Source organism: Ambystoma mexicanum, chromosome 14, assembly GCF_040938575.1.
Source record: "Ambystoma mexicanum isolate Mex_15411 chromosome 14, UKY_AmexF1_1, whole genome shotgun sequence".
NCBI lineage: Eukaryota > Metazoa > Chordata > Amphibia > Caudata > Ambystomatidae > Ambystoma > Ambystoma mexicanum.
In genome coordinates this window covers 539,003,487-539,016,096 of record NC_090940.1, presented here as the reverse complement: position 1 = coordinate 539,016,096, position 12,610 = coordinate 539,003,487, and the positions used below count along the sequence as shown (strand labels likewise).

The window sequence follows — 12,610 nt, the reverse complement described above, 5'->3', positions numbered from 1 at the left end:
CCCAACGTTGCTGTGCCATTCCATGCAGTCATAGCAAAGCCCCATTCTCTCTTTAAATAACTCCTTTAGGCTGTGTGCCCATCGTCACGCACCATTTCCACTTTTTCAATAACTGCTATGTCCTTATTGTCTCAGAGGAGGAGGAGCCAAAACTAAAGCCAAGAGGCACTTTCCTCTAGCAATGCATTGTAACTGAGTTAACAATGTCAAAACACAATCCTGTAACCAGGTGGTGGTATCCATGTGGGTCCGTGCCAGTCTCTTGCTGAGGATCCATAGCTGTACAATACCACACTAGATGCTTTTCACTAAACTGCCAATGGATTTTTTCTAAACATCTTGTTTTTCTTATTCTACAAATATGTTCAAACCTTAATATATATTGCATCAGTTGCTACTGTGTTGTTCAAAAGAACCAGCTTGAAAGGCAACTCTATTCTATTAGCCAACAATGGCTTGATTTTCATTAGCATCCAGGGATTCTATTGTGTGTACATCTCCATGGCCATTCCCACCCGCTACCTGCCCCTCCTACCCAAACATATCCTCTTGGCGTCTCTTTAAGCTGTTTACATCAAGCAGCGACACGAAACGTTGGCCTCATACTTATTTTTTAAACAATCTTGATTGCTAATTGCTTAATTGCATGCTGCTGGTATAATAAAAATGTCTTCACTAAGTGTACCTTAAGCCACTTGATTTAGATCTGTTCCTTGAAAGTCCTGTTAAAAAGAATGACCAATGCAACAGTTTTGGCTTGTATATAGGTACTAGGTAGGCATTTGCCAGGCACTTCTATCATGTGCCCGGGTAGTCACATAATGTTCTGTGCCCATCGTATGGCCAAGTAGATCATTATGCGAGTGCCCTTTTAGCGTTGCCACTGCTTGCTGTTCAGTTCCGCAGGGCACTGTGGCATGCCATCTGTGCTGCTTTTTTTAAATTGTTGACAAACATAGTGTTAGGAGTTATTTTTAAACACGTTGTTGTAGAATTGTGTTATGCTTCAAAAATGTAAAGGAATGTTCCGGTATAACAGACTGTTGTTCAGTTTTTATAGGGAATGGGAACTACTGGGCATTTTCTTTGTTTTTCACAGTAGCACATGTTAAGCGGGCAGGGCATTAATTCTTAAGATCAGTGACGTGTGAAGCACATCTGTGTGAAACGCGTCCCTTGCTTAATAGAATAAATGTCCCGGTCCCACAGGAGCTGTGCGGCTTCCTTTTTCTTCAGGTAAAGACGAGGACTTGACTAATGCATGAGTAACTTAACACCCTTTAAAACATTGCTGGGAAAATTATATACCCTTCCTCGTGTATGCGTGTTGATTCCTTTAATACATTGGAATCCAGAGGATAAATATGAACGTAAAGAAAAGGTTTGAATAAAGGGTGCGTGTTGGTAAAGGGTAGAGTCAGTGTAGAATTGAACATTCTCACGTAAAGCCCACGCGTTTTGGTCCCTTCGCTCTATTCACAGGTATATTTACTGATATGTCAAATCAATACCATGATGGCACAGAGGCAACATTGATTGATATGATAGGTTATTTATAACGCGCTTAATACTGAAGAGGTTTCTAAGCGCGGACCCGGGGATCGAACCAGCGTTGCTCTGCATCGTCTTGCTTCCAAGCCAAGACGTGCGTGTTGCCACTGAGCTATACCACCCGTGTCTCGTTTCCGTTGATTACCATTGCAATTGAAACAGAACAAACGTTCACCAAAGTGAAACCGAATGAACATTATCGCAGCTGGGAAGTTGGTCATTTGGCCACTGTGCAATGGATATTGCCTTGTCCATGTTCACAAGTGAAACTGAATGAACATTAAGTGGAGTAACTTTGCTGAAAATGTTGGGGGGGGGGTGGGGCATGACATCTGAAGAAAAGGTGCCCCAGCCAAATGAATGGGGACAAAATAGTGTGCCATGAAAGTTGGGGGGGAGGGGGACAAACACCCCCGTCCACCCCTAAAATTACACCCATGTGAACATTTTCTCAGCTGGGAAGTGGGCCATATGGCCAGTGTGCAATGGTTATTGTCTTATCCTTGATCGCATCGCTGATTAGTGGCAGCTAACTCAGTGCCACAATCCTGGAAATGGTGTTAAGATGTTTAGAACAGAAGTTGGTCCAGCAGCTTCCCTTACGGTGTATGCACCCCATGGCGTTAATGACCAATGTGCGTCGGATAGAAAATTCAGTGCAGACATTCATCCGTTTACAGGTTTTAGAGTTGCTGCACTCTGAACGCAAATGCTGTGCATTTTTTTTTTTAGGAGGATGCCATCCCATCACCTTCACCAATTACACGAGGTCCTACTCCGCAGAATTCAACAGGTATTCCGCCTTCTTACTTTCATATGATTTTTATTCTTGATTCTCAAATAAAAGATGTCCTTCTTTCTTAATGTTGCAGATTTCCTCACCCTGGTAATAGATTAAAAAAAAAAGAAGCATGCCCTCAAATTCAGCTGATTTTTATCTAGGTTTGAGTTTAATTAGATCATTGTCCAAAATGAATGAAAGCTAAGCATGCTAGCTCACTAGTCTGATGTTCTGAAATTCTGTTTGAATGAATGCATTGACATAAGTATATTTCTGAGGCTTGTGGAATATGCTTAGATCACATGCTATGCATAGGCCGACATCTAGTGGAAACTGCAGAGTATTACAGTTTTCCAAACTCAAAAAGAGACGTCGACAGGGTGTGCCAGTAATACTATCCCTTGTGTGACGTCCACTATACCCATGGTCGTTCACGTGTCGAGATCCCTCAGATTGTTTTTTACGCCATCATTGTCAGACGCTATAACGCAGAGTTCCGTTTCTAACATTATTAGAGATAGTTACTCTTTCTGTCCTTTATATTGCCGACCTTCGATCATCTTCGATGGCAGTGCTAAGGACGAACGTCGTCTGATAAATATTTTGGCTCTGCGGGCCCCTTGGGCCTTGGAAGGCTGCACCGGGCCTCGGCCCAGACAGTAGGGAGAGTGGGGGGTGGACATTTCTTAGGCCACTAAGAGAATGCATATTCCCCTTTTCCCTCTCTATTTTCGCCTAGCTGTCCTTCCATCCAATTATGGAAAACACACCATTTAAATTCTGCCCCAGTTGCAACAAAAAATTCCCCTGGAAGGACAAGCACCGGGTGTGCAACCTCTTTCTCCTGAGGGACCACGACGAGGGCCACTGTAGAGCTTTTCAGCTCTTCAAACCATAGACCCTAAAGGACCAAACATTGGGCCCACCACGCAATGCAGGCTGAGGCCGCCATGCACGTGGAGGGTGCATCCAGCGACGGCAGCATCAGCGTTTTTTCGGACGACGAAGGTGATGGGGAACCTACCGATTCCCACGTGGTAGCCCCCGACCCCATCAGACAGGCCAGCGGTGCTGTTACAGAGACCACACCCGGCGGCAGTAGCACACACAAGTCATCCCACACAAAGCACATACCCCAAGGCCAAAAGTCGACAACATCGTCTAGACGACCGCACACGGTGTCGAGGGGGTAGGTCCACTAGCTCCCTGTCGTCCTCTGGGCACTCGAGATCACAATTGCAACACGACAGGCCTCAAAGTCGCGAGACAACGGCGACGCAGACTCTGTGTCCAATACAGCAGCCGAAAGCCGAGCGCTGGAAGACAGAGCTTCGGACGTCCCGACTGCCAAAATTCGACATTCCTCATTCATGTCAAAATCGGCAAAAAGCACCAAGACTTCAAAAATAGCCCATCTGGTGCAAAAGAAGGTCCGGGAGACTCTCATTAAAGGGAGAACTTTGAAAAAACACTCTTCAAAAAGTCACCATTCCCATAGGGAGAAAGTGAGTCTATGACATAAGGAGAAAGAGAATGTTAACCAAGGGGAGGACCTTATATCAGCAGCCATGAAAAACAAGGGGCAGCCTACTCCAATAATACCACACACTCCTGTGACTACACCAAGTTCCTCTCAATGGTCCTCTGAAGATATTGATAGAGTGATGGGATGCATGTCCATTAAAGGCTGACTTTTTTTGAGAAAAATCCCCAGGCTATGCAAAGCTTACAGAACAAGCCACCCGCTGGCTGTACCACATCTTCACAACCCCAGCAAAAAGGCCATGTCCAGACACCCTTCTAATTACCCCTCAGCAAGACCTAGTCCAACTTGATCTCTACAATCCAAATACAGACTCTGAGGACATATTGGGGGACAAAAAGCTGTCACACAATTTATACCCATTCTACAGTCAATACAAAGGAGAATTGAGCCCTCTCTAGAAACTCTAAGTCAAACGCGGGCGGTGAACCTGCGTATTGAGAAGATTTTCCGCCCTGTGCCCACCGGCCCACTGTACATCAGGGGCCAATGGAAACCAGATTCACTAGTAGTGACCACAACACAGAAAAGGGCAGGAACTCCTCTAGCTTTATTGGAAGCACCCCCACCCCCGATAAAGAGAGCAAGGAGCTCTACACTCTCTGGAGGAAAGTGGCCACCTCAGCAGCTTTTCAAACCCGGATTGCCTACAATACCACTTTGCTGGCAAGTTACAACTGCCGCAAGTGGGAGGAGATTGCAACTTTAATGGCCTCAGCCTCAGAACCTCTAAAGTCCCAACTATCTCTTGCAGTAGAGGAAGGAAAGGTGGTGTCTAACTGCATCCTAAAAAATAACTTGGATGCGGCAGACAATGCTGGTAGGATCATCGTGGAAGGGACACTTATAAATCGCCATGCATGGCTACGCCAATCAGGGTTTAAATTGGAGACACAGGCTACGCTCCTCAATATGCCTATCAAACCTAATGACTTGTTCCGCAAAGTGGTTGAGAACGTGTTAAAGAGTGCTAAGGAAGAGTATGACACTCTTAAGTCTTTAGGCCAACTCACTAATAAACAATCAGGCCAAAGAGGCAGAAACAACTTTTGTCACTTTCAAGGACAACTTTCCGATGGGTTCCGGATATAGCCAAAATCAGAGCTCATCCTGGAGTTTATATCAAGGACAAGCGCCTCAAGGCTTCCAACGAAGCCAGCGTAGATCTCGCGGCCGGGGGAGGTCCTCCACTTCCAGAGGTGGAGCAATACCTCTGAAACAATGATCACACGCTTCAGGTCCCCTCGCATGACTCTCCAGTAGGAGGGCGTATTACACACTTCACCCACACATGGGAGGGAATCACATCGGACAAGTCACCCACACATGGGAGGGAATCACATCGGACAAGTGGGTGCTATCAACTGTGGTGGGTGGTTATTGCGTGGAGTTACTGCAGAGACCCTCAAACCACCCACTGCGTCAAAAAACCACCATGAAAGAGGAGCAACACATCCTTCTAGAAGTGGTCGCAACTCTGCTGCTCAAGGACACCATCAGAATCGCCCCGGTAAACAAGGGTATCCATTCAACCTACTTCTTTGTGCTAAAAAAGATCTAACAATACATCCAGTATTAGACCTGTACCCTGCAAACACCTATATCAAGCCACACAAATTCTGCATGACAACGCTACAGGAAGTAATCCCACTGCTAAAACGGGGGACTACATGGCAGCCTTGGCTATGAAAGATGCCTATTTTCATATTTCAATGATCCCAGCGCACAGAAGATTCTTGCGTTTCAAGATCGCAAAGCAGCACTACCAATTCAAGGTGCTACCATTCAGAATAGCATCCGCTCCAATGGTATTCACCAAGGTACTGGAGCTGGGAGGCAATCTCACTGTACCCCTATCTGGACAACTGGCTGATTACAGGGGAGTCTCCCCAAATTTGCAGGCAAAATACACAAACCATGAACCTTCTTTTCCAATTGGGTTTCTCAATAATTGAGAAGAAATCAAGCCTTAACAAGACCAACCAGTTCCTAGGAGCTTTCATAAACATGCAAGAAGGGCTAGTCTTTCCATCAAAGGAAAGAATCCAAAACATGCCACTGCAAATACCTCAGTATGAAGTCGGTCAGATGAGTGTACGCAAAGCCAGGTGTTTGCTGGGCATGATGGCATCTTGCATTTACTTGTTCGCACATGCATGTTTGCGCATGCGCCCGATGCAGGAGTGGTTGGCGAAACAGTGGTCTCAGGCAAGCTGTCAATGGGATGATCTAGTGGGTGTTTTGCCAACACTAATACAAGCCCTTTGCTCGTGGACAAAGGACAATCTGTTAAGGGGAAAACCCTTCCACGATCCAGGGTTGCAAGCAGTAATTACAACAGATGCGTCACTCTCCGGGTGAGGGGGCACATCACCTTCATCTCACAGCACATGGTCTGTGGACTCACATCACTGCACAGAACCAGATCAACCTACTGGGACTTCTAGCGGTATTCAAGGCGTTTCTTGCATTCGAGGCACAGCTGACAAATCTGTCGGCACAGATCCTAACTGACAGCACCACTGCAATGTTCTACATCAACAAGCAGGGGGGCACACATTCTCAATATCTGTCCAAGCTAGCACAGAAAATATGGAAATGGGCACTCAAATGGGGGATATTCCTAACTTCCCAACATGTTCCAGGGGAACTCAACACCCTAGCAGACTCGCTAGGCAGAAATCCCCTACCAGAAGAACACGAATGGTGACTCAACACAAGCGTCGTTAATAACATTTTCTCACAGTGGGGTTACCCCATGCTAGACTTGTTCCCTACAAGGGAAAACAAGCAATGCCAAGACTTTGCATCCAAGTTTCCCCAACCAGACTCCAAGGCCCTATGGATGAGTTGGTCAAGGAAATTTGCCTATGGTTTTCCCGCAAACAGGGACTCACAAAGAACACATGACGCTCATCCTAGTTGCTCCCATGTGTGCAAGACAACCATGGTGTCCACATCTGCGCCAACTGGCAATGTGTGATCCCATCATACTCCTGTGCCAGACCAATTTGGTGACCCAGCACAGGGGAATAACATTACACCCTCAACCTCACTCAATGAACCTGGCAGCGTGGCTCCTGAGGTCATAGAGTTTGGACATCTAAGTCTACCATAAAGGTGTATGGGTATCCTCAAGGAGGTACATAAACCAAATACCAGACACTGTTCTTTTGACAAGTGGAGGAGATCTGTAATTTGGTGCCAGTCTAAACAAACACACCCCATAGAATGTACATCGCACATTCTTCAGTATATGCTCCACTTGCTAGACTCGGGGTTAGTATTTAACTCTATAAAGGGTCACCTGGCGGCTTTATCGGCTTACACCACCTCTCACAATAAGGTATCATGGTGGAAGGCTCCTGTTATTAAGGCATTTATGGAGGGAGTAAAGAGACTCCACCCTCCTATTTCAAACCTCCCACCAGGCTGGGATCTGAATGTAGTACTCGCAAAGCTCATGGGACCTCCCTTTGAGCCTATGCATGAGTCAAGTCTTGACTGCCTTCTTGGTGGCTATTACATCCATAAGAAGAGTTAGTGAACTTCAAGCATTGTCAGTGCAAGACCTGTTCTTTGTCATCCACAAGAACGAACTGGTTTTACGAACACACCATAGGTTTTCACCTAAATTCATTTCCAAATTTCACGTAAACCAATCCATTGAGCTAACGGCCTTCTTTCAGAACCCAACAAGTTCAGCTGAGAGAACTCCATACATTAGATATAAGGAGGGCAGGCCGATACTATGTAAACAAGACCAGACTGATCAGGAAAGCAGACCAACTGTTTGTCTCTGTAGTACCAGGCAGAGAAGGAGGCTGCATTTCCAAGAATGCCACCCCAGATGGATAGTCAGATGCATACAGCTCTGTTGCTCTTTATCAAGCAAAACACTGCCTTTCACACCAAGAACTCACTCCGCAAGGGTTACAGGAGCTACTATGGCCTTTATCGCAGACGTCCCGCTGGACAAAATTTGCAAAGCAGCTACATGGTGCTCAGTACACACTTTTACTCAGCACTACTGCATTGACACTCATTCTAAAGCAGATACACAAGGGAGACAAGTGGTTCTAAAACATCTATTTCCCTCTGGGCATTCTCACAACCCACCACCTTCCCCTAACACTGCTTGCTAATCTATGCATAGCATGTGATCTAAGCAGATTCCACAAGCCTCAGAAGTGATACATTACTCATGGTAATCGTATTTCTGATGCTTGTATCTGCTTAGATTCACATGCGCCCACCCTCCCTCCCCTTCGAGTAGAAGGTGCATGGATATTTATCTGAGCTTTATCTGATACATATCTGCTCTAATACACCTGTACTCACACTACACTTCATGCTACCTCATGTCAGAAACAAAACAATACGAGGGACCTCGACGCGTGAAGGACCGTGGGTACAGTGGATGTCACACTATGATAGTATTGCTGCCACGCCCTGTCGACGTCCCTTTTCGAGTTTCGAAAACAACAACTGTAATACTCTGCAACTTCCACTAGATGTTGGCCTATGCATAGCATGGGAATCTAAGCAGATACAAATTATGCTGAGTAATGTATCCCATATAAATGACAGGAGCACTTACGTTATTTGAGACTTCCTTTGGGAAAACTAATTTAAGGTTGATGGCAGGAAGAAAGCAACAGCTACACAATCGGACACAAATAAATTAGAGGAACATTTGCTGCCCAGACGTGTAGGCAAAGCATCCACAGAGTTTTACTAAAGAGCTGGAATTGGAAATTCGATCAATCTGCAAACCAAAGATATTGGCAAAGAATAGTTGTCATTGCATTTTCTTAAAATGTGTTTAGGGTAATATTCAAAACTGGATTTTAGCAATTTGTTAACATGGGCAGAAATGTACTGCACAATTGTGAGATTACTTTACACATTAATTAGCTTTTTTGGGGCAGAATTATGGGGAGTAACTGCTACATCCGCGTGATTTTAAAAAAATACACATACTATAGTTCTTGTCCACGTACTCTTCATTTTGGATTTAACACCACTGTGCAGCCGTCAAGAATGTTTTTTCCTATCTGTGTTTATGAAAGAAATCCATTCACATTAGGGCTCTGTATTTTTTATATCACCCGAACAATCGAGTGTATTTACTAAAATAGCTGATTGCAACATTGCAGATGCTGGGAAGAAACCATGGGAAAGAAGCAACTCTGTTGAAAAACCTGCACCGTCGCTGCTTTCTAGGTGAGCTAAACGCTGTATAAGCCCTCTAGACTTAAAATGCAAAAGCATGATTTAACCCCAGAGCGCTGAACTCATTTGCTATCTCATTCCACTGCCATAGAACTCCACCCGTGCTGAAGAGTCCTGAAGCTAAGAGTCCCATACAGTCACAGCCACCCTTTAGGTACAGAAGCAAGCTCTAGCTCTTTCACTGTTTCAGCATGTCCTGTGGATACATGTCATTCTCCGTTCAGTGTCTTACTCTCGTGTCTCACTGCTTTTTCTGATCTGTTGTTCTCCATCCCTTTTTGTGGTCTTAGTCTAGCCACCGGCGGTGAACGGGCCCTTTATTGTTCTATTTATCAAGCAATGTCTTCAATAAACCTTTACCAAACTCGGCAATAGTCTCTAACGCTCAAATCATTCACAGATATTTTGATGGAAAATAATTGGTAACTCATACCCCAAAAAGTACCTTTAAAGAACATTTTAGTGTTATTTCTTCACACTATATGTCAAGGATGTTGTCTTTTAAACTACCACCACATTGTAGCCCATTGCCATAGTGCAAATGTGGTGCTTCCTGCGTTTTTTATACCTTCGATCCCAGTTCTTTGCTGCAGTTATTGAAACACAGTGTGCATTATGAAAGATTTTGAAATGTATTACTTTAATATAACATAACTGATCCCTCTGGATAGGGTTCTTGATTAAACAAGCACATCTGTAAATGCCTGCATTACCATCCCGAGGGTCATCGCATAGTAAAGTGTAAGTTAACATTGCTTCATTGTACATTTGAACCCATTTCCCTTGCAATGACTTACCCACAAAAAATAAATAAACCCCACAAGCAACGGGAAGGTATTAAAAAAAAAGCAACTGTAAGAATCCGAGCAGATGGACACATTTGCAGCTGACATTTAGTCGTTCTTGTGATTGGCTGCCATTTTAAACCATCAGATTTGTTTTGTGCATATCCAATTGTTGGATTGTTATATGATGCAGCATCCTGCACTGGAATCAGCAACGTCTCCCTGTTTCCTGATTAAAAGAATAAGCCAAAATAAGGCCATAGAAGTTTTAGAATTAGGCATGAATCAAATATAGGGTTTAGGCCACATTTACTAATCCATAGGTGCACATAATTCTATACTGTGCAGTAGCTTTTACTAAATCATGCTCTCATACACCCTATATGGCTCACCTCTTTCCCCAGCAGCGTTGTGGTGGAACTTAAATTTGCTTTCCCTGGTATTAAGTATTAAATCTCCCTGATGTCATTAATATTTCAAGCAAATCTGCACATAAACAGAGGGGCACTTTGCAGGAATCTTCTCCAGAGACCCTGAGTGTATCCATATGGTCATTGCATTGTGCCACTGAAAAACGAAATATGGGGGGTTAATCTGATTTTTGGGATTCATATTCTTGGCCAATCTTCCTGTTTGATCCCCTTGGCAACTAGGGGCTCATTTATTGTACTTCCAAATAATAAACGCGATGCTTGCGAACATTATTTGTACAGTGGTGTCTCCCATTCCAGAACCCTCAATACCTGCGAGGCCCCTTTTGATTTCTCTTTCTCACCAGCTACTTGATTTCTAGGACTTGGCTCCTCCCACTTGCCTTTTGGATGAAGTGCCCAGAGACCTACTACCCTCAGGTGCGCTTGCTGAATCTGGAAATTAAGCCATGATTGTTACAATTTTATCAGCCATTTGATGGAGTGGTTGGGGAGAGAAGGCATGTGTTGAACATGAGCCCTGTCTTCACCCCCTTTGTTAACACATTCTCTAAAGAGCCTCAGCCTATTTCATCTCGGCTCTTTAAGCATCTCACCTGGCATAACCTTTGCCTAGCATGGAAAGACAACCATTTACACCATCTACATTCAGGGACTACCCGCCCTGTGTGTTAAAACGTCATATACTCTTAGATGGCTCTTCACCCTAACAAACCTTGACTTCTCTGTTTGAGAAAGTGATGTCTGCCTTAAATGATGGAACAAAAAAAACCCAGGTTAAGAACAGTGTTAGTTTTCCTTTGCTGGCTCGAAGTCGCCTCCACGCGTCATGGCCACCTGTGAAGAAATGCACACTAGAATTATTTTAAAAAATCATCCCGGCATCTCTGTTTCTAACAGCATTGGAACAAAGTTCATATCCACGTTGGGTGGTAATATGCTTAGAGGAGAAAGGCATTAGATTAGAGACACCGAGAACATGGTGTTGCTATTTCCAAGGTGGTCCTCTCTCGCTCTTAAGGACCACCAGCATCCATATTATACTGGCCTACCGCATCCCCCCATATTAACAATTTCACAAACATCCAGATGTTTTCACTCTGAAACACTTTTGAATCAATGTAGAAAGTCCCTATACCATCATGGAGCTTGGTCTCAAGATTTTATAATTCCCAGGCACTATTCACACAGAGCAACTAGCCCTTTTCAAGCTCTAATTCAAACATTAAAAGTGAGAACATAAAATGCCCATCAGTCCAGCAAGTCTTTACATTTGCCTGCCCAAAAGAGTCCCTGCTCTTAGCCTGACTTGGAAGAAAACCATGGGAAGTGCTCTCTGAGCCCTAGCCATCTCTCGTCAGGCGACAAGTGTTGCTGCATAGTCACCCATCCTTCACCCACAAAGTTAATGGATAGGTCCGTCTACCTGAAGCGATCTCTTTGCCTCCCGGTTTATTTCTAAATGCTCTACGTTCATGGAAAGCTTGCAGAACCTGGATTTGTGAGTTGCTGTGATATTTTACATCAATCAAACCACAAATTGTCATTATCTCGCATGTGTTTGTTTGACTTATTTATTATATGTTTCAGTTCTTAGAACTTTTCGTATATAAATTCACATTACATATAAAACAATATATTAGTATAAAATTTCACATCACATATATAGTATACTTCAATTCATCTACAATGTACCCTAATGTCACGCACTAGGTTATATCTAAATACACGTTCACAATTCATATCTCCTGAACAAGTAAAAATCAGGAACAGTACTACATAAAAAACATACTAAATAAAATACAACCATACAGGCATTCACTTAATTTTCAAGAGAGAAATTTCAATCAATTGCATGTATAATTCCAGCAGCATACTTCTTCTATTCAAAGTGTTGCTTAATACGCAACCAAATTTGGTATGAGGCAATGTGCGTTGATGTCGATTTTGTGTTAAGGCAGAGGATCCAAAACTCTTCGCTCAAAATTGATTCATAGCTATAGACCAGGTGGTGTAACCTTAACATATATAGCAGGCCTAACATAGGGCATTCAGTGAAGATGTACCTCGCTGTTTCTGCATTTCTTGGGTTTTTGCATATCCTACCGAATCAATTGTGTTTGTGACACTTATCGAGTAAGCAACTTTGCAGTAAAGCACTTAATGCACCGTTGTCCCAATAAATCGGGGCTTGCATTACCCATTGCTTAGACACATAAGGGCTTATTCTTCAATGAAAGGCATTGGCATTCATTCCAGAATGCCCCATTTCCCATGTATGCAA

At 43.8% G+C, this 12,610-nt stretch overlaps 1 protein-coding gene across 22 annotated transcripts in view; it reads left to right on the top strand.

Annotated features, from left to right (window-relative positions):
- Positions 1–12,610, top strand: part of EVL (Enah/Vasp-like) — a 965,108-nt gene that overhangs the window by 883,416 nt on the left and 69,082 nt on the right. For 13 of the 22 annotated variants that reach the window (XM_069637808.1, XM_069637797.1, XM_069637795.1 and 10 more), the window contains 3 exons: positions 2,284–2,344; positions 9,035–9,101; positions 9,202–9,264. In XM_069637808.1, coding sequence (XP_069493909.1) covers positions 2,284–2,344; positions 9,035–9,101; positions 9,202–9,264 — 191 coding nt within the window. The remainder of the gene's footprint in view (positions 1–2,283; positions 2,345–9,034; positions 9,102–9,201; positions 9,265–12,610) is intronic. The other 9 variants (XM_069637816.1, XM_069637813.1, XM_069637815.1 and 6 more) reach the window with 1 other exon arrangement.